Source organism: Perna viridis, chromosome 6 (assembly GCF_037379345.1).
Source record: "Perna viridis isolate PV_CMFRI_1.1 ecotype Kerala chromosome 6, ASM3737934v1, whole genome shotgun sequence".
In the NCBI taxonomy this organism is placed as follows: domain Eukaryota; kingdom Metazoa; phylum Mollusca; class Bivalvia; order Mytilida; family Mytilidae; genus Perna; species Perna viridis.
In genome coordinates this window covers 3786441-3808441 of record NC_142450.1, presented here as the reverse complement: position 1 = coordinate 3808441, position 22001 = coordinate 3786441, and the positions used below count along the sequence as shown (strand labels likewise).

Below are 22001 nucleotides of genomic sequence, written 5' to 3'. Positions count from 1 at the left end.
TAAGTGCTAGAATCGGTAAGAATCAGGCAAGATTAAAAAATAATGAATCAGACTGTGAAAGTACTTTGAATCGTGGATACCAATTTACGTGGATTAGGGAAGAAATACAAGTTCAACGATTCTTGAATTCTGGATTTTGAGATTTTCAGTATACCCTTAATGGGATTCTCCTTTTCTTTGGGAGCTTAATTTTGTGGTTTGGCCTATCCACAAAAACCATGAAAATTGGTACCCCACAAACAATAGTACTTTCACAGTACTCAGAAAAAAACACACAAATTTGACACATATTTTATGGTCTATTGAAGAAGATGACAGTTCATTTGTTTAAAAAGTCTCAGAGGATGTAGGAAAACTATGGAAAGGGAGCTGTCTCCCTTTGATGCATTCATATGATTTATATTTCTATTTACTGACACTTAAAAAAAAAATGAAAGCCATTTAGCATTTCTGATAACATTTTGAATAAGATTTAATAGACTTGTGTGCTTTTTCCAGTTATTCATCTACTGCCTGATTCTTACTGAGAATAGTACTTAAATCTGTGTTTAATAGAAAGTTTGAACCACCCATTAAACTGTCAAAAATTACTACCTTATGCAGTTCATCAGGTCATGGTCATTTCAATTAAGAAAAGTCTAATTTTATCCCCTGGAGTTAGCTGTTTTACTTACTACAATAATATTACAGGGCAAGTAAAATTTCTACCAACAAAACAGTCCTTATAGTTTAGTTGCGATATACATTTCTTTTTTAAATTTTCGCTTTTTTTTTTACTCAAAATGTTTTGAAAACAAGCAATTTATTCGGAATAGCCTAAATATTCAAATGATGTTTATAATTATGAAATATAAACAATTATAGTCTCAAGAATTTTCTGGTCATATTTTTTTTATGTTGTAAAAGGGGGTCTTATATTTCATAAAAATTTGGTGTTTCGTTATAATGTATTATTGTTTTCTCTTAAGGTTTGTTTTTTCTTTAAAACTTGAATTTTTTTTTCTATCTTTTATCCACTTTTTTTTTTGTTTTGGTATTGTAAATTTTTCAGGTCTTTTTCCTTAATCCATTCGTATGGGAGACTTATTGTCTTAAGGGAAAATATTTGATGAACTTGTTTTTTATTAAAGATTTTGACATGTTTAAGGAATGCTTCCGAAACAACTCAAATCCAGTAAACTAATGAACACTTTGATGAGGGGCAAGCTATTTTCCTACAAAAGTAATGTTTGAGTTTTTCATATCTTTCTTGCCCTAAGTAGGTAGACCTAGGGTAAGGGACAACACTCTGACAAATTATTGGATTATTTGTATTCACCCTTTTACATCAATGTTATGTAAGCATCATAGTAACATGGACTGATTTCATTCAGTTTCAAAGGAAAGCTTGAAAGGCTTTGGTGAAATTGAATATGATACAAACATATCAATGATTACAAGAGTTATTTCCCTTACCCTAGGTCTACCTTCTTAAAACCGGTAGAAATCAGAATATAAACAAAGTCATGTTTATTCTTACCAGTATTTAGAAAATATGAAAAATAGAATTTTATTAGGGGGAAATAATAACAAATCTGTATTTATGAATGAGAAAAGATTTGATCATAACCTTTGGCCCCCCCCCCCAAAAAAAAAATGCTCTGTTGTAACAAAATATTGCTAGTTCCTCATTACAATAGCGAAATAATTAAGTACTTTGTATATATTTACAGTAGTTAAGTGAGCTAGGCTTCAGAAAAGTACAGATTTATTTCCTAAAATTTTAAATTTTGATGCATCTACAATGAATGAATTTAACACAACCTATCCTGTATATTGAACTTTGACCAGATGGGCATGATAATGATAATATGTTCGTCATTTCATATATAGGTCACCTACAACTATTTATCGACCAGAAAGCAAGGAAAACCTCCTGATGCCTCCCCCTCCTGGTGCTGACAACAGGTTGATTATCGTTTCTATAGTAACTGTCGTCTTGGTGATTGGTTGCCCTTGACCTTTCAATGCATGTTGTTAACTGTTGTCATAGTAACCCAGTATATGTATATATGCTTGTGCTAGCTGATAGTAAAGGACTTTATTGTATGCTTCAGTTTATCATTAGAAGTATATATTAGGTTGATAGTATATTCTTTTTGAGCTAGTTATGAGGATCAGCTGCATGCCTGCCATTTCAGTGTATTAGTGTTGGAATTTGACATTTTGTTGCCTTCAATTTAATTCTTTACTTTCATTATTGGGTTATTTTTCTTTTTGAAATACTTGTATGTTGAAATTTATTTCTTGTTAACACTGTGGACAGATTTTAGGCAGTGACTGTTAACGCTTAGCAGGAAGAGTGTTAAATTTGGTGTTCAATGACAGACAATGACTAATCCAGGACAATGATGATTTCTTTTTAAAAAATTGCCCATAAGGTGTGTAGGGCAATTTAAAAAAAAATTTTGGTTGATTGACATACTCAATGAAAAAAAATACTTAATGTCCCCTCCCCGCCCCACACTCACAAAGATTATAGATTGTATCGTTTTGCAGCAAACAGTTAAAACTTTTTCTTAATACTAGCATAAAAATGTATATTGACATGAAATTTGATGTGTGATTGACGTGACATTTTATGTGTGATTGACATGACATTTTATGTGTGATTGACATGACATTTGATGGACGAATTGACATGACATTTGATGGACGATTGACATGACATTTGTTGTGTGATTTACATGACATTTGATGTGTGATTGACATGACATTTGTTGTGTGATGGACATGGCATTTGATGGATGATTGACATATTTGATGTGTTATTGACATGACATTTGATGTGTGATTGACATGACATTTGATGTGTGATTGACATGACATTTGTTGTGTGATTGACGTAACCTTTAATATGTGATTGACATTGCATTTGATGTGCGATTAAGAAGGTATTTGATGAGTGATTGACTTGAGATTTGATGTACTATTAACATGGCATTTGAAGTTACAGACCACCAATTCAACCAGTGAGCATTTGGAACGTGCACAAAATAGTCCTACACAGAAATTACCCCTTTCCCTCATAGTGCTGTGAAAAAAAGTTCTCATTTTATTTTAAAAATTTAAACTGTTACTGAAAAGAAAAACATTTTGTACAATTTATAGGTGCATTTTGCTTTTTGTAATGTGAAGCCTATTCGCCGTAATGATTTCTAAATATTGCCCCACCTTGTGAAAACACTGGAATTTCCTGTGCTATTTATATGTAGAATCATGCTGATATAAAGTCCTCTGTAGGTTAAAGTTAAGGTAAAGTCTAGAGAAGCTATTGTATATATTGTGAAATTAGCATAGAAGCCTATGGGAAGTGGATTAATCGGTTTCTAGCCTTGATGTTGGATTGTATCTTGTTGTATGTTTTTCTTTTGTTTCTTGTGAGGATGTAACTTCTGTTAATCCTTTGCTGTTTACTAATGCAAGAGTTGGAGCATGATACAGCAAAATCTGTCTAAACCAAACCAGGTTTAGGACTGAACCATATATTAAGGATTGACCCATATAGGGCTGAACCACATAGGGCTGAACCATATAGGACTGGCCCATATAGGACTGAACCATATAGGACTGACCCATATAGAACTGGCCCATATAGGACTGAACCATTTGTTCTGTAAAGTCAGGTTTTGTAAATGTATTGCAGTTGCTAATTTTGGCAGATTCTTTCAAGTGACCATATATATGGGTATCAATTTTCATGGTTTAAAAAATTGGTCAGTGTTACAAAGTGTTTAAAATCAATTTCACGGTACTATTTTTTGCACTTTTCAGTCCACCATGAAAAGAGCTAAAATTAGTACATTGCAAAAATAAATATGTTTACAGTATTCTACTTACTGAAGTGACTTCAGAAGTTTACACATGTTCAGACTGAAATGAAGTGACTTTACAAATTTACACAGGCTCAGACTGAAATGAAGTGACTTCAGAAGTTTACACAGGTTCAGACTGAAATGAAGTGACTTCACAAGTTTACACAGGTTCAGACTGAAATGAAGTCCGGTTCAGACTGAAATGAATTGACTTCAGAAGTTTACACAGGTTCAGACTTAATGAAGTGAATTCAGAAGTTTAAACAGGTTCAGACAAGTTTACACAGGTTCAGACTTAAATGAAGTGAATTCAGAAGTTTACACAGGTTCAGACTGAAATGAAATGACTTCATTGACACAGTTGACACAGGTTACGCTGTATATTACGTAACCATTGGTTTTGCTGTTGTTAGTGTATATGCATGTTTTAACCATTAACAGTTTGACATTTTTTCTAACATTATAGCTGTATAATATATGTGTGTCATACTATACTTACATGAGGAAGAATTCAAGTTTCAGTATTATAAAGGATTCTTTACATGCATTGATGTTAATCTTGGTCAGTAAACATTTTTTTATAGAATTTTATAACTATAATTCTCCATGAGACAATATAAATGTTAAATTTGTCAAATTAATTGATCTGGCATAACATTGAATAAGTTATAAGTTCTTTGGAGTGAAAGAACTTACATACACAAGATGCTATTAAAAGGAAAGGCTTCAGAATAGATTAAAATTATTTTTAATTAAGTGGGCTAGAGTTACTTCCCTTTCTATAATGTTTTCATTCCTCTTGGTCAGTTCAGTACCAGCGTCTGTTCAAAATATTGCAGTATTCTTTAAATTATCTACTTGTTAATCTAATTTGAAAAATTAATTGATAAGGTACTGTGACAAATGTTCACAAAAAAAATTCTCAAATGTCAGTGACAAAATTACTTGGGCCCCGTGCAGGTCCGGGTGTTAAAAGAATAGGCCTGCAGCAGCGCTAAGCTTGTCGTATAAGGCGACTAAATAGTGCCGGGGGCTAGGCGCTCTGCCCACAAAGCAACTGAGATGTGTGCCCCAGGTGGTGGAATGGGGTACCCCTGGCGTGTTGCATGCTGGGATTGTCAGGCTATAATACGGAAAACCTGACCGCAAACCATAGTGGTGCACCGTGTTGGGAAAGATGCCATGTTTCTTGCACGTTAAAGAACCCTGCTGTGGTATTCGATAGGAGTAGGAACCTTTGCGCTCCGCCACAGGAGGCTAAATTGCCCGACCTTACCCATCCCCCCTTTTTCCAGTGGCAATCAAAATTTGTCGACCCTATTATCCTTGTGACCCATCCATTTTTTTTTCATTTCATGTTCATTTTATCATCCATTTCATGTTCATTGTCTGACTATAGCTGAAATATTGCTGCTCGGACGTTAAACCCCAATAAACAATAAACTTGTGTGATCTATTTTTTTGGTCTTATTTCAGTTGACATGTGATTCAATGTTCAGCTTGTCATTAGCATGCTTATTACAAGTAACTAGTTATAATTTACATAAAAATACTTTATTTGAAAATATACACTTTGCATTTATTTCAGTTTCTTCAAAGTATTTTGTACTGGAGCGAGAAAGGTTCATTTTAAAGACGACCCATATTTTCCATTTTTTCGGTAAACTGAATTTTGGCATGGTACTCCAGCATCATCAATCTAGTCAATTTATTCTAGAATAGAAACTTTTTTGGTTTCCTAACTTTTTAGTGAAATTAGAAATTTAACAATAAAACTCAGCATCAGAATGTAAATATTGATTAAATAGAAAAAAATTGTAGAATAACGAAATAGGAAAATAATTTGAGTCATTTTATTGTAGCTTTATTTCATTCATAGTAACCATGGTAACAGCCATATTGGGTTCTGCATGACTAGCTTGCAAAATGTATCGTTTTTATTTGAAAACTGGTTATGCTTTTACTAAAGGAACTTTTTTGGTTTCAGTTAAATTCATGTTAGTGTTCACTTTAAACAAGTTAAAAAACAATAAAATTTGAAGTAAGGTCAAATAAAAAAAAAATATGTGTGGCTCTGGATGGTAGATTGAATTTTTTTTTAACAACTCACAAAGTCAGCTTTATATGTCACTAAATATCTAAGTGTTCAATGAAAACATTAATTCTTAATTGATCACCAGACAATCATTATAGACAGGAATTAATATACAGGCTTGAAATTTATGGCTTGAAATTTATGGCTTTCAATCATCTCGTAGTGGCAGTTGCAAGTGCACAGCAAATGATGTTTATTATTGTAAATACTGAGTCTTGTCTGGAGAAGTTATGAGAAATATCCAGATTACCCCAAGGGGGTATGGTTGGACATTTTTCTTATTTCATTTTATTATTTCATTTTGTCCTTTGGACAAAAAAAATCTTCAGTGGACGGTTAAAACTAGGGTTGGTAAGGCAACTGTCATACATATTTTTTTTTTATTTGGCCTAAAAGCAATTACTCACATGTCTCAGTTTGTCTGTTGTCAATGTACTTTGAAGGTTGAGTATCATATGAAGATGTACATGAATTTTAAGATAAATATTGTGAGAAATTTGCAAAGGGAAATAATTAAACTTCAGGATTTATAATGTTTAGTGTTGTATAAATAAGGATATCAAAGAGATTGTTAATCCAGTGTCTTTAAAAGAAAGCCTTCAATTTTACTAGTAACAGAAACTTTCTTTGTTCCACTGTCTTGAAACTAATGGCACAGGCAGATATTATATTTAAAAATGTTTATATCAGACTTATTTCATGGTTCATTGACCATAGAATTAAAAAAACATTTTGTCACCTTTGTCATCTTTTATTTTTAATTTCAGTCAAACTGTAAAGGATATAATTTGTGGTATTATATGTTTTTACTGAAAACATACTAATATATTTAATTTTTGGCTGTTAAATAAGGCTATTATATAGTCATTATAGTGAATAATAGAAATAACATGTATAAAAATGAACTTACAGCAATTTTAATAGTTATCTTCAGGGAATTGAATGTGGCTCCCACTGATTAAATGACAATCCTAAGATGGGTTACCTGGACTTTTAAACTGAAATTTAACTTATTTTAAAACAGGTTGATTCTAACCTCTGACCTTGATGAGCTAGAGATCCGCTCAAGGTATACCAGTCTCAGCAGTGAATGAAGGTGTCTATTTCAATGACAGCAGAAATTAAGCTCCATTGTTTCTAATTCAATAGAGTGATTCACTGGTATACCTTGTCTTTTCCTGTTCAACAAGGTCAGATCATATGGTCAACTTGCTGTGAAATATCTATGAAATTAAAGAAAGTTGAAATCTTGTTACTAGACCATGCTCCCAGCTTTTAGTGGAGTCCGAGTTATCTCATTTGGTTTTGTTACTTTTTATGTATGATTTTAGTTACTTTGTGTTCTTTGTTGTGTATGTCTGTTTTCCATGTCTATTCTTTGTCCCTGGATTACATTCTTTTGATTACCGCTATAACCTTGGTTCCCTTGATTACTCTTTGTCAAGTCAGTCAACGAAAGACCACCTTGATTTCCTGAAGTTAACTGTTCCTCTTGCTGTAAATAATCCAGGATTTGTGTTCTTTATACATATATATCTATGCCATTATAGAGTACTTGTGTGCACCATGTTAATTTGTATCACAGAGAAAATAACAGAAATATGAATATTATAGCACCATTTGCTATATCAAATAATTCCAACTTAGGGGGGGACAACCATTTGACTTTGGGGGGGGTGGGTGGTGGTGGAAGAATTTTGATACAGACATTTTTTTTTTTGAATAAATATTTTTATTATGAAGATAGGGGGAGGGGGGTAATTTGTTTCTTTGTATTCAATTAACCAGGACATTAAACTTTTACATATATGAATATATAAATAATTTGATTAGTTAACAAATAAAAATAACCATTTACATGATGAAAATAAATATTTTGTTCCAAAGAAATCTTTAATTCCTTGCTCTCAATATCAAATGGTTGTCTTCTTATTATTTGAAAAAAAAACATATGTTCTTTTAATTGTTTTACATTCCATATGGAATCATTTATTTTATAAATACATGAATGATTTCAACATATGACATAAATATTAAGTTCAGGTAACATTAGTTTGTCTATTTATAGTTCAGAACCTGGGTCTCCAGTATTACCTCCCGTTGCTGGTAAACAGGACCAGTTTCTGAGTGTAGCCCACGCTACGGCAGTGCCAAGGTCCAAGAAAATGTCAACAGAAGATAAAGGTATAATTATTGTCCCTTGCTTCCAATGTTGCAGCAGGGAAGATGTACCTTATAGCAGATCTCATCCAACCATCACATAAAATATGGGGATGGTTGGGAGGATTTCATTTTTTAAATTTAATTCTTACCAAGTATTTGCTTGCTAGCCACATTTTAGCTACCTGAAGTATAGATATGTTCTAAATCTAAAACCACATCAGAGAAGAAACATCATTTGCCACCAAGTAATGAAAGTCTTTTGTGTTGTAGTATCTCAATACTAGAAACTGATGTGAAAAAATTCCTGATTTTGAAACTCCTGCCCCAATTTTAAGGGGTGTGAAAGGATGAAATTCTACTTACTATTTTTATTTTGCCTCATTTTGGTGGGTGTAAAATTTGGCAATTTTGATTTAGGTAATTGTATACAGCTGTAAACTGCTGTAAATTTTAAAGTATAGGTCCATGTAAAAATTGTGAAGACCAAACGTAACTGATATGGAAAATAAAATTATGTAGAACCATTTTTATTGCTGAAATACATTCATATATGCCACACACTTACTGGATTAGGATCTCAAAAATAAAGACTCCCATAATGGAACTTTAATCCTTACTGATGCAGGCTTTTTTCAAATTACAAATATCAAGTAGCACTCTGGGTAAGAATCATGTAAAATGTGATTCAAAGCCTACACATTTTTAATTTTTATATTTTGTTTAAAATGTTCTAGTTAACAAAAATTGACATGTAGCTTTTCACATAACCCATGCTCTTTGGAGATAATAATTGTATAGAATGTACCGTAGAATTCAAAACTAAGGGAGATAACTTTGTAAATGAAACTAAAATACAATAGAAACTATTGGATTTTCAATATGGATTATCTTCTAAGAGCACATAGATTGGAATGAATGGCAATGCATTTCGTCATATAGACCCAACTTAAAACAAAAATAAAAATGTTTTAACCTATTTTCAGGTGTATCTCATATTACAGAATTTTTATAATTCTTACAAAGACTGCTACTTGAATTGCATAGTCGAGTAAAATGACAAAATCCAAATAATTAATGCTCACAACTTTCTGAATACACAATGTCCACTTTAAAATGTTTAAAAAAACACTACAATCAGTCAAAGTTTTCACTTTTCATTAGCATTTGTTGAATATTTAACAACTAGAGTTTCTATTTTAACATATCAGTTGCAGATCCTAATATTTTAAGGGGGGTACAGCCTTAAATCTTTTAGACCAGATTTTGCAAGAAATTTACACACCTTTACTAAAATGGCAAGGTTCCAAAACCTGGTATACTCCCTGGAATCACCACAGTGTTCTTCAGCAATCTACAAACATTCTTAATTTATCTGTACCACAGTCTGCCTGATTTTAATATCAGCCTGTACTCGATGATTTACTTTCGTTCTTTTTCAGCTTTAATAGATGCATCAAAAAGAGGTGATCTTCCAAAGGTAAGTTTTAATATCATAGGTCAGAAAGAGGTCATCATCAAAATAGTTGTCGTGAAATAGGTAAAAAAGAAGTGATCTTCCATTGTTTGGGAAGTGGGGTTATTCCATTATTTTATCACAGGGGTGGTTTGGTTATTCCATTATTTTATCACAGGGGTGTGCACTTTTCAAAATGGAATATGTAAGCCTAAGCCTGGATAGCCATACTCAAATTTATGTAATGAATCCAAATCTGCTGGAATGGAATAATGGAAAAAATGATAAATTGGGATTAAATCTGTGGTTTCATATGGAAAATTGATACCCATTAATAACTTACAATTATTATCAAGTAATTTGTAGCAAATCAATGTCTACCAAGGGAAATTACACACAAAACTGCAGAACATTTTGAAATATAGGGAGTAACACCACCCAAACCCTCCCATTTTACTTTCCAGGACAGAACATGCAGTACTTTGCCATTTTTGCTACACTTAAAAAAGAACATCATTTGCAGATTGTTGACTTTTTTAAAGTTTCTTTTGCCCTGAATTTAACAATCCATAGGACAAAGTAGTTCATTTGTCAAGGTAGTGATGAAAATTCTTGTTTTAAGCATCCTTTATAGATTGAGGGCTGTATGTGCATTCGGAAAAAAACTTCAGGGGTCAGTCTTGCAATTGATATTAATGGAGCGATGTCTTATATGTGTAAAATGTAAAACCAGAACTATAAATAGTTAAAATATTCTGACGGAAGTTAGTTGACATGGAAGTAGAAGTAGACGATTCTGCAAGTGTGGAGGCACTCTTTTGTCTTTTGATATGACATTGAGCTCCATTAATCATAGGCATAACCTGAAATCATATTGTTTTTAAATTGACTGTTTAATCCGATGAAAATTTGACATAACATAAATGCAACTATTTAGTCAACAACACCTTGGTATACTGCAATGGAAATTTGTTTTCGTTTATTAATGTTTCATAAGAATAACAGAATTACAGTGTTATCTCTAATCAATTACAGGTGATCAATCATTCTAGATTTTAGTTCTGTGGTTTGTATTTTAGATTGTAGATTTTAGTTCTATGGTTTGTATTTTAGATTGTAGATTTTAGTTCTATGGTTTGTATTTTAGATTGTCAGTTTTAGTTCTATGGTTTGTATTTTAGATTGTTGATTTTAGTTCTATGGTTTGTATTTTAGATTGTTGATTTGTTTGTGAAGCAGGATGTTAATCTCTTGGCTACAGATCAGTATGGAATGACAGCTTTACATCATGCTGCTAGATTTGGTCATAAATCAATAGTCAAATATCTAATAGAAAATGGTAAGTAGCTTAATGATTTACCAGCAATAATAGTCAGATATTTAAGTGTCAGTCCCTGTAAGAATCAGGCAGTAGGTAAAACATGGTATGAAAAAAAACCATCATTTTGTTAGTGTAATTTGATTATTTGCACCATCAAAATCATGGAAAACAGACAAGATTTGCCATATCATACTGGACCACTGAGTTACAATTTCATTGAAATGCACTGAAAATGAACATTTCAAGGGCAGATAACTCTGTCAAAATCCTATTTTTTATAAGATTCTATTGAAAAATTTCTGTGCACATCCAGTGATGCAGAGATCAAATAATGGTGTTTTCAGATAGAGAAAGTATCCTTGAGTGATATTACATTGTCAGATCAATGGGGTTTTGACATGCATGTTTCTGATTTTTCCCATTTTGCCTGATACTTAAAAAAACTTACACTTAATAGCATCAAGCATCTTTCTAATCATTTTTTATATATAGGTATGAGTTACATAGTATTTTCTCAATAAAAACATCTACCGGTACTTAATTTCTTAGGTTGAGTTTTTAACCTTTGTGTACTGAAGAGCTGGCTGACCAAACAAAACACATTCAGTTTAAAGTAAAGAGGATTCTGCATAAGCAGGCCCAATGGGGGTCTTGGAAGCCCAGTCTCACAAACCCCTACTTGAAAAAAAACCTTAAATCAGTCGAGTCCCCCCCACCCCCCCCCCCCACCCCCTCTTCCCTAGGTCATTTTATGCCACCCCCTCCCTCCTTTCGCAGAATTTCTAGATCCTCCACTCGCCTCGATGTATGCTTAGTGCGGGTATGTAAAATATTTTAGGTTTTTTTTTAGAACCAACATAAAAACACATTAAGAGCATTGACTTATGAGGTGTCTAAAATATTTAAAAAATCAATGAAAAATATCTTTTTTTTTGTGAGGCCTAATAAATTTGTAACATCATTTCTATTTTTAGCACCACCTGTGATCTTAGATATGGTTGATTTTGAAAAGTAAGTATTCATGTGGAAAGATCATAAGTTATTTACATTGCAAATGGATTTTTTTTTTAATTAAGTGTATGGATATACTGTAAACTATGAAATTTTCACAGCAGTTTTATTTTCACTTTTTTGCAGCAAGATTTGTAAAGTGAAAATTTAACTGTTGTTAATATTTCATTCAAAGGACAATATAATTCAATCTGTGGAGGGAGAGCAGATTTAAAACTGCTTGATTTTAAAGCAGATTGATTGCAGAAACTGCTAAAAAAGAAATGGCATGAACATTCTCCAGTTTACTGTATATCATAGCTTGATGAATTATAGCAAAAACAATAATGACGTTCACAGGATATCGTGGTCTTCCAGTTGTCTGAATAACAGTTTATTGTAGGTAGCTATCACACTACTATAATATTCAGTGATAGAATTAATCGCAAGCAGATCAACAATATATATATATGTTAAGTGTTATAACTTGGGGATGTTAAGGATTTTAAATGACTGATATTGAAGGGTCACTCTGATCTGTTATTATAAGTTGAAGATGTTAAGGATTGTAAATGACAGATATTGAAGGGTCACATTGATCAAGTATTATAACTTTGGGATATTTAGGATTGAGAAGAATCAGTTTTATGGATGGGTCTCAATGACAGTCAGTAACATTTTAGTAATATTAGATTTTAAGTTATCTGGGTAAAAAATGTTAATGTCAAAATACTGTTATATTTACTATAATGACAATTCTTAATTTTTTTGGTTTCATTTATTGCAACTTTTTACAGAGGCCAGACAGCATTACACAAGGCTGCCTGGTACCAGAGAAGAACAATATGTTGTTTGTTGGTGGAAGCTAAAGCATCACTGACCAAAACAGACTATCAGGTATGAAATATAGTAAAAACTGTTCAAATTAAAAGATTCTGTTTGTAAAAAAAGCTGGTGTTTTGATATGAATGACCTCATTGATTTTCAGTAGGTTCTTCTTCTCATTGTGGCAGGACGGCCTATCTTCATTGTAATAGGTAGTGAGATTTAAATAGCCAGTTAATTGACTTGGCTAAAGGATTAATTCTTTAACCGAATCGGTTTGTCGCTGGCTTGTCACCGAGTGGTCTAGGGTTCGATCCTCGGTGGCAGAGTATAATTTTATGAGTCAAGTCATGCTCTCTCGTTACATCATCATAGGTGGATAAGCCAGGATTTGACAGTTATAGCACTCTTGCTGATCCAGAAATTAAAAAAAAAGGGAGATTTTAAAGCTGTGTTCGCCCAAAATTCAGAGCGCCTAACTACTTTTGGAAGCAGGTTTTGTCTTTAAAACCTAATTGTTATTGTGTATTGATTCTAGAACATGATTATATGAAAGTGTGAAAAATGTTCACATGAATATCGATTTCCTTCCAGTTCATAGTTTTCACACAATTTTAATGTATGTTTAATTTTATTATCAGGGAAATACTCCACGAATGCAAGCACTAAGAGCAGATGACAAGGAACTGGCAGCTTATCTCCAAAGTCAAGAACACTTTCAATTGGTTGTGTCAGAAGATCAGGAAACAGCTGTATAACAGTGGGAAGGGGAGGTAACTCCTCCCTGTCACAGCATACAAGGGAGACAATTCATCCCTGACTGTAACTCCAGCTGAGTGATAATCCTATTTGAAGCAAAAGACAAAAGTGAATTATTTCCTGGTTGTAACAGAGGCAGAGGGTGACAACTCTTACCTGTCCCTTACTGTCGGGAAGATAATCCCTTTCTGATATTCCAAGAAATGGCTCAAAGAGTGATTCCATAGCTTTTCATCTTATGGTGTCCCAATGTGATTATTTTTAATTGACAATTTTGAAATGTCCTTTATGTCATTCTAAAACTTTCTTCAAATTATTGCATGAGATTAATTTTGCACTTTCTGCAAGTTTTTTTTTTTTACTTTGGCTTTCAGGATTTATCTCCCTTTTGTAGTTATCCTCTTTTGGTAAAAAATAGATTTAATTCTTTATAACATATCTCACAGCCCTAAAATGTGTAATGTTAAAGAGTTAACTTTGTGGGTAATTACGTTTAGCTTATTTGCCCATCCTGAAAATAGCTATGTAATATCTTTACGGTAAAAGGAAATTTTTCTCAAATTTACAATTTCTCAAAGGTCTTTTAATCTTTGTCTGTCATACATTTTGACAATTTTCAACATGCCTGGAAGTTTGAAACCTGTTTATTTTGTTTGCTTTATTTTTGTACCACCAGGCTTTCAGAACAATCAATCATTTTAATGCAACAGTTTTATCAAGACAAAATAAAAAATAATGCAAAAAATAATTAACATTGTTACATGTGTATGTTTTATTTACCTAAATACAAAATAGAGGTGTTAAATGTTTACAGTGCTGTACCCATGTCATATGAAATAAATATTTGCTTTACTTCTGCTTCCAAGAAAGATTTTATCTAAAAATATGAATTGTAAATATCTTTTGGATTTGACAAGAAAAAATACTTTTATCTAAAATGGGTTTAATAAATAGCATTACCAGAGGATTCTTATATACCTATAGCTTATTTCAGTTTTTGTGAATACACTCTTTCTTTTATCTCTGGCAATGATTTGTTTTCTTTATGATAGCTGACTGAAAGACACCTTACAAAGTTATGCAACTTGTGTTCATGCAGAAATACACTACAATTCATATAGGTTTTTCATTTCCTCTATCCATGGTGGATATTGGCAAATTATTTTCTGATTTAGTCTGATAGCAAACCATATTCCATAAAAATTCTAATATTTCAACATTTTAGGATTAGCATAACAGTATCAGATTAAGAAGTTTGTATAAGCTGGTAGGATATTGACAGACAGTAAAAGAGGATTTTTCCTACACAAATTCTGAATTCTGAAACATTTTCATCTTTGTGTCAGAATAATGCCAGGTTCCCTTTGCCATTTCATGTTCTACCCTACTAACCCAAATTGTAAGTCAAATTTAAGTGTTTTTTTTTGTGTATTTCCCCATTGTTAAATAAAATGAAGTTGAGCTTCTTTAAAGTGAGCTTAACTATCTTTTATCCACTGACTTTGCACCTTGGTAACAACATACATGAATCAGTTGTGGGTTACAATGTATTTGCAAAGTTATCCACTGTGGGTAGGAAGAAATTACTGAATCCACATGAAATGTAGTGTAGTGTAGAGTGTAGATTTTTTACTGTTTTTGTCGCTTTTTGCAAAATTGTCTCCAAGAACGTACATGTAGTTTGTTAATTGCATCATGCAAGATTAAAAGTTTGAATTTATTGTGATTAAATGTATAAATTTTTTGTAGTTGTGAATACTATGAGAATTTACAAACAGCCATTTTATTTTAAATGTAAGAGAACTTCTTAATACATTCATTTGATATAAGTAGATGTTTACATGATGGTTTTTTTTTTTTCATTTTACAATTTTTTGATGGTTTGATAATAAAATGGATTTTATTTAATTGTTTTGTTTTGTTACAAGCTGCATCTAGTAATAAGTAGATTCTCTTTACAAAATAGAACAGCCATTTTGGTTGGTTACAACTTCTAAAAGAGCAAAGGTCTGCTTGATTTTGGCTTTGATTTGTGTTAGTCCCCAGCAATAGCATTTGCATTAATTTCTTATGAGAAAGTTAAATTTACGGTAATCTTTTGTAGCTCATGTAAATCTTAGGTTAGTTTATGTTGCAGCTTTATTTACATAAATATCATAATTGCAGAGTTAAAAAAGTATGGTATTTTTTTTACCTTCCCGCTTCAAAATAGATTTCTGAACAAAAAAGAAAAAAAAATAGATAAATTTCTGATTTCTCTATTTCCATGCCTTTCTAGCATGCTTCCTAATAAAGATGTCTATCCATTGTGTTTTGGAAAACTATCTCAAGTCATGTGACCTAAAGCATGAATGGAAATAATGGAAATTGTGTACGTCAGTTGACATGGTCACAAAATTACAACATGGTTTATTTTCATTTGGGAATTTGTGGCACATATGCATTTATCATAGTAAAAAATGCTTGAAGTATTTAAGGCAGTGCCTTTCTCATATTAGTAAATAATCAAAAGAGGATCTACTTTTATGGATGCAGCTATAATCAGTATACATTCCTTTAAAAATATCAAATATCAGTTTGTGTTTTCCATAGCTAATGGTGATTGGTATAAATAGTCTGGAACAGTTCATTGAATACTTTTTCCCTTTTAAACAACTATGTGATAATTTTGTGCAGGTTTTAAAATCATTTATCTACTGGAATGTCAGAGGACAAGTAACATCTCAATTTTCTAAAATATTAAAAAAAAGATTATACTATTACTATAAACTTATTTTTGCCTGATGTCAGCTTTGTCTCAATGTGGCTTTACTTGACATTGCTTGACTACATAAAATAAGTAACTTCTTTTACCTCGACTTGATTCTGGTTAAATTTGGTCTCTAAAAGGATATTTATTATAGTGCATGGAATGAATGTGTTTAAGGGATAGAGTTGGTCATTTCACAATCACCTGCTTCTAAACTTAATAATTGAGTCAGACTTGTGTAGATTCAAATATATGCAGATGAAATCAATCAATCAATGGGCAATTTGTCTACATAGAAAATTTTAATTTCTTACTCAGTTGTCCAATAGTAAATACTATTAATAAACAGTATCAGGTAATTTTATGAAGATCTGCAGCTCTATCACCTGTTTGTCATCATTACATGGTCTGTAATAAGAATCATATATTTATACATTAAGCATTTGGTTTGTTTCACAGTTTTTTGGCATAGGAATTTTATTCTGTTTGTCTTTTTTGTTTTTTGTTTGTTTTTTTTTATAAGTTTTTGTTTTTTATGGTGTTTCAAAACTGTTCTTGACATTTTCAGTAGAGTTAAAGGCCAGTTGCCATATTTACAATAGTTATAAACATTTATACCTGTAATAATGGTGGTTACTTGTAACATGTAGCCAGTGGCAGATCCTTTGAAAGTGTGAAAATGGGGGGCTTGTTTCAGGCTCATATTTGCCTATTTTTGCACAAAATTATTGAATTTCCATCAGGGACGGGGGGGGGGGTTACACATTAAGACCCCCACCCTGGATCTGCAACTATGATACATTTCTTATGACTTAAGACTAATGTGAATAAGGTGACAGTATGCCATGTCATGGTGCACAGTAACTGAGTTTGATAATCATGTTTATATTAAATTTATTGTATAATTTATTATATTTTTCATAGCACAAATATCTGTAAATTTAGTATATATATATATATATATATATAAATATATATATCTTTTTAACTACATGTACAACTAATTCACAATGTCTACACAGTCAGAATCGGAATAGAACTCACCCATTTTGTCTTTCAATTTATGTATTCCTCGTGTATAATAAACACCTTTTACATCTTGCTAAAATGTGTTTTTTTGGTAACATGAATTGTCATGTATCTTCAAAGTCTAGGTTGTTGCTTGTAGGTACCATTAAAAATAATAAATTGTATATTTGTCTGGTTTGTGGCTACATTTATTGCAAATCTGAGGATAGAATTTGTAATTTGGGCAGTTTATTTAGTACTGTTCACTCTAAGAAACAGGTAGTGGATGAATCATGGTTGAAAATATCTGGCATGTCTTTTCCATGAAATTTTATTCAAAATGCTATCTGAAATGCTGAAATGGCATTCATTTCTTTTTTGTCAGTTAAATTCGAAGTATTAAAATCATTATCTAAGGGAGATAATCCTTTTTTCTATCTTTCTATTGTATCATTGATTAGCCTTTCTGCATCCTCTGACACTTCTTAGAAGAATAAATTGTCAATTTGTCTTCAGTAGAGCATAAACTACATGTTAAATTTGTAGATTTTTTTCTTAGCATGATTTATTATTTTTTTTCAATTTTGCCTGTTTCTCAGATTGTAGCATTTTATTGATTTTTGAATTTAGATCTTCCTTTGTATTGGATTCTAATGCTGCTGAAGAGAGTGTACAGCATATCAAAATTTACAAAAAATATTAATAGGCCATAAAAATGAAATTGGCAGAAAAAAAATTTTATGTTTTACTTGACACACAAAAATGTTTAGTTCTCATAAATAATTTCCTTTCCCTGCATCTTTAAACACAACATCAGGTTTTAGATGGCAATTTGTTTTACCATGATTTTTTAAAAATTAGAATATTCTCAAATCCTTCATTAGTACCTAACAACTTCTGTACCTGGTTTCATAAAATCCTTGATTTTGTCCTCAAATCTTCCAATTCCAAGTGATTTGATTGATCAATATCTGAGTTTAGGAAGGATTTCAGGAAATCTCAATATGAGATTTTTTTATGAAACCGGGCTCTGAGCTTCATTCTGATTCTGACGGTTTCCTGTAATGTGAATTACCCATGTAAGTGTGTTACACTTTTATATTTAATTCTTCTTCATTACATCATCATTGTTACATTGGCTTTACGTCAACTATGACTTTTGTTGGTGTTATTTTTTGTTTCATTGTGTGTATTTATTCATGAAGGTTTTTACTTTGAAATCAAGAATTCATTGGAATATTCCAATGGAATTTTGTCAGATAAACAAAATTTATATGAATAATTGAAAATATATTAAAGAAAAATCTTTTCATAAAATAAATCATGTTTAAAAAAAAGAATAAATGAAGCCTAAATAGCCCTAATTTGCCCCACTCCTTTTTCACACAGTTTTAGTTGTTACAACTGGACAAAAAGCACCCTAAATGGATGTAATACTTTGTTTTTAACCAATGGGAGAACTTTGGTCCCTATCACTTACTAAGTCATATGTTATTAAATGGAGACAGTTCTTTTGTATATGAAAAAAAATTTTTTCTTTGTATGAATCATATACTACCCTGAAATACTTACAGATGACAATTTGTCATAAAATTGAATCATCCGGATTAATATGGGATATATAATAAGTAGATTCAGATGGATATACCAAAAAATTACAAAAATGCATTATTTGATATTTTGATCTAAGCTTAAGAAATGATCATTCACATTATCTCCATACCTGTTAACCCTTGGAACAGTTCATGTTGGTTCTCCCCCATTTGTGGTTTCGTGTTGGAGATTTTTACATAAAAGCTAATTTTTTGGGGTAAAAATTCAATTTTTAAGTATTTTTCATAAAAAAAAATATACTGGTACAATGTAATTATTTTAACCAAAAGCCTCTTACAAATTTTACATTTTTATGTGGAAGATTCTTGTTCATTGATTTTGTGGGAGCTCCCCCCACCTTAAGTGGAAGGGTTTACAGGTATGTATTATCATGTTGAAAAAAATGTGTAACCCAAGCAGTGCTTGGTTATCTACATTATACAGTAAAACATCTCTCCAAACTGAATCCCTTTTAGACTGTAGAATTCAGTTTGGACAGGTGTACAGTTTATCCAGGTTCAAAATACATTTAAACTGATGCAATGTGATTTCAGAAGTTGTCTGGGGTAGGCAGGTTTTCGGTTATAATTCAGGGTTTGGTTTTTACAGGTTTCCATGTATATGTACATGAACTTGCGGTCATCTACTGTCTACTGTTAATATACATTGTCTTATTTCTATTTATTATGATTGTGTAGTTAATAATAAATCATTCCAGTGTTGACATATATCAAGATCAGATTATTTGTTGGGAATAATTTTTTTTTTGATAAAATGAGGGACATCTTTAATGGGGGCGGTTAAAATATATGTTCTCGACACATACTCTTCATCTAATCCAAATTATTACAGTGAATGTTAAACAATTGCTGATTCAGCCTGTTTGAAATGGGAGGGGGTTCAGGAAACTAGAGTGAATCAGACTATTTTATTTGCTCGATTTACCCAAATTTTGCACAAAATTAACTACAATTTTCCAACATTAGGATGGGTTCCAAGCCCTGGAACCCTTCCCTCCTGGGTTATATATGATAATTTGACAAATTTCAAGATGGCCGACATTCTATATCATCTGTGATGATCTACCCTTTATTTGGAAACAAAATTATAGACAAGCAAACTTTTAAAGCATGTTTTCAGATTGCCCTAACCACTAGTGGGCTCAGGAGTCTAAAATGTAAAGGAACTGTCAAATTTTGATACTGTAAACAGAAAAGTATAATGATACATGCAATAAAGAAATGATGGGGGACACTGTACATATAAGAGATAATAATACCATTGAATAGACAGGTCTGGCGGTTTCCGGGTGTTTTTCCCAGAAATTTATTATTTAAATACTAGACTAAGATATCCCTAAACAGGATTTGGTAAGAATTGTCAATTATCATTTTTTTGTGTGTGTATTTCTTAATATAAGATGAAATAAAAGGTTATTGTGTTTATTTTTATCCCGCAAGCCTCCTATATTCAACAATATCCGATGAACATTTTTTCATATATCTTGATATGATTTTCCTCCCATTTTATCATTGTTGTTGGTAATTTCTATTTTGACTTGATTAAGTGAAGTGATGTTAGTTTCAAGTGAATGTTTTTTCTACTGAAATTAAGCACAATTTATTTTATTTAAATTTAATAAACTGGATGAAATGTTTGATTTTTTTGTCAGTTTATTCCTATAAAACAAACAAAAACAAAGAAAAAAAACTAGAAACAAAAGCGGTTATATCAAGCAACAGATGGTCGGTATGTTAAGAGTTTCTCCTTGACAACATATTTGTCACTTTTGTAGGGGCACTTTTTTCAGCAAATTATTGGCATTTCTATGTGCACTAATCGTGCCCCTCTCCTAGCTAATATGTTTCTTTGTTAATATGAATCGGAGGTAAATAAAATGATCATTGGGATTTTTTATCCATGAAAAAACATGGTTGTTGTTACTAAAAATAGAACAGTATGGGTAATATTGTTCAAAACGATTGGTAAACTGATGGAGTTATGGCCCCTGAAACAGTTTTTTTTGCATTGTATCTCAAAATCCATTTCACAGAATTCAATGAAAGTTGGCATTTATGTTCCTTAGGGTATCCCACACAAAATGACTGTTGGGATTGTTGATTCATGAAGAAACATGGCCGCCGTTACTAAAATTAGAACATAGGGGTTAGATGGCAGTTTTTCGCAAATAACTCAAAAACCATTGCCATTAGAAAATTTTTGGCATAAAAGGGTAATATTGTTCAGCATCATGAGACAGACCTATACCAAAATTTTCAAAACGATTGGTCAACTGATGTAGGAGTTACGGCCCCTGGAACAGTTTTTTGTTGCATTTTTTGCATGTGCAACTTTGAAAATCTCAAAATCCATTGCACAGAATTCAATGAAAGTTAACATACACGTTCCTTAGGGTATCCCACACAAATTGACAGTTGGGATTGTTGATTCATGAAGAAACATGGCCGCCATTACTAAAAATAGAACATAGAGGTCAGATGGCAGTTTTTTGCAAATAACTCAAAAACCATTGTCTTTAGCAAATTTCTGCAGTGTAAAATTGTTAAGCATCACGAGAAGGATCTATGCTGAAATTTTCAAAACCATTCATTGACTAATGTAGGAGTTACGACCCCTGAAAGTTTTTTTTTGTGTTTTTTTTCCCATGTACAACTTTGAAAATCTTCTTCTCTAAAACCATTTAAGATCACTGAATGAAAATAAGCATAAAAGTTCTTTAGTGTAGTGTGCTCAAAATGACTGTTGTGAATTTTAATCCGTGAATAGATATGGCTGCCTATACTAAAAATGGAACTTTCTGGTTCAGGTCATGAAAATGCTATGAAAAGCATTTCTTGCATCTGACAATTTAGTTGATTTTAACTTAGCCTGTCTCATTCCTCAAGTTTTTTTTCAAATAAGCAAATGGTTAACCAGTTGAGCGATTCAGGCTCTCTTGAGCCTCTAGTTAATATACAGTTTGTAGCTTATATAAATGTATGTTGAAAATTATTGTGATACACCTAGAATTACCAAGGTCGTATCCACACCCTCTTTTAACGATTACTGCCAATGGTATGGACACGTACATTCCATGTCTATTACAATCGTAGAAAGGTTGACAAGAGAAGTTAACATTGCATCCACGTGAAAATTGAATTGCAATACCCCGAGGCAAAATGACAGTATTG

The 22001-nt window shown here is 31.9% G+C and overlaps 1 protein-coding gene across 13 annotated transcripts in view; it reads left to right on the top strand.

Moving 5' to 3' along the window:
• The window catches only part of LOC148613260 (diacylglycerol kinase zeta-like), a 106783-nt gene extending 86316 nt beyond the window's left edge, over positions 1-20467 (top strand). For 6 of the 13 annotated variants that reach the window (XM_088586545.1, XM_088586547.1, XM_088586544.1 and 3 more), the window contains 8 exons: positions 1873-1947; positions 5443-5514; positions 8018-8133; positions 9552-9589; positions 10781-10904; positions 11861-11897; positions 12674-12773; positions 13343-20467. In XM_088586545.1, the coding sequence (XP_088442671.1) occupies positions 1873-1947; positions 5443-5514; positions 8018-8133; positions 9552-9589; positions 10781-10904; positions 11861-11897; positions 12674-12773; positions 13343-13459 (679 nt within the window). In that variant the 3' untranslated portion in view covers positions 13460-20467. The remainder of the gene's footprint in view (positions 1-1872; positions 1948-5442; positions 5515-8017; positions 8134-9551; positions 9590-10780; positions 10905-11860; positions 11898-12673; positions 12774-13342) is intronic. The other 7 variants (XM_088586555.1, XM_088586554.1, XM_088586551.1 and 4 more) reach the window with 3 other exon arrangements.
• Positions 20468-22001: the final 1534 nt, after the last annotated feature.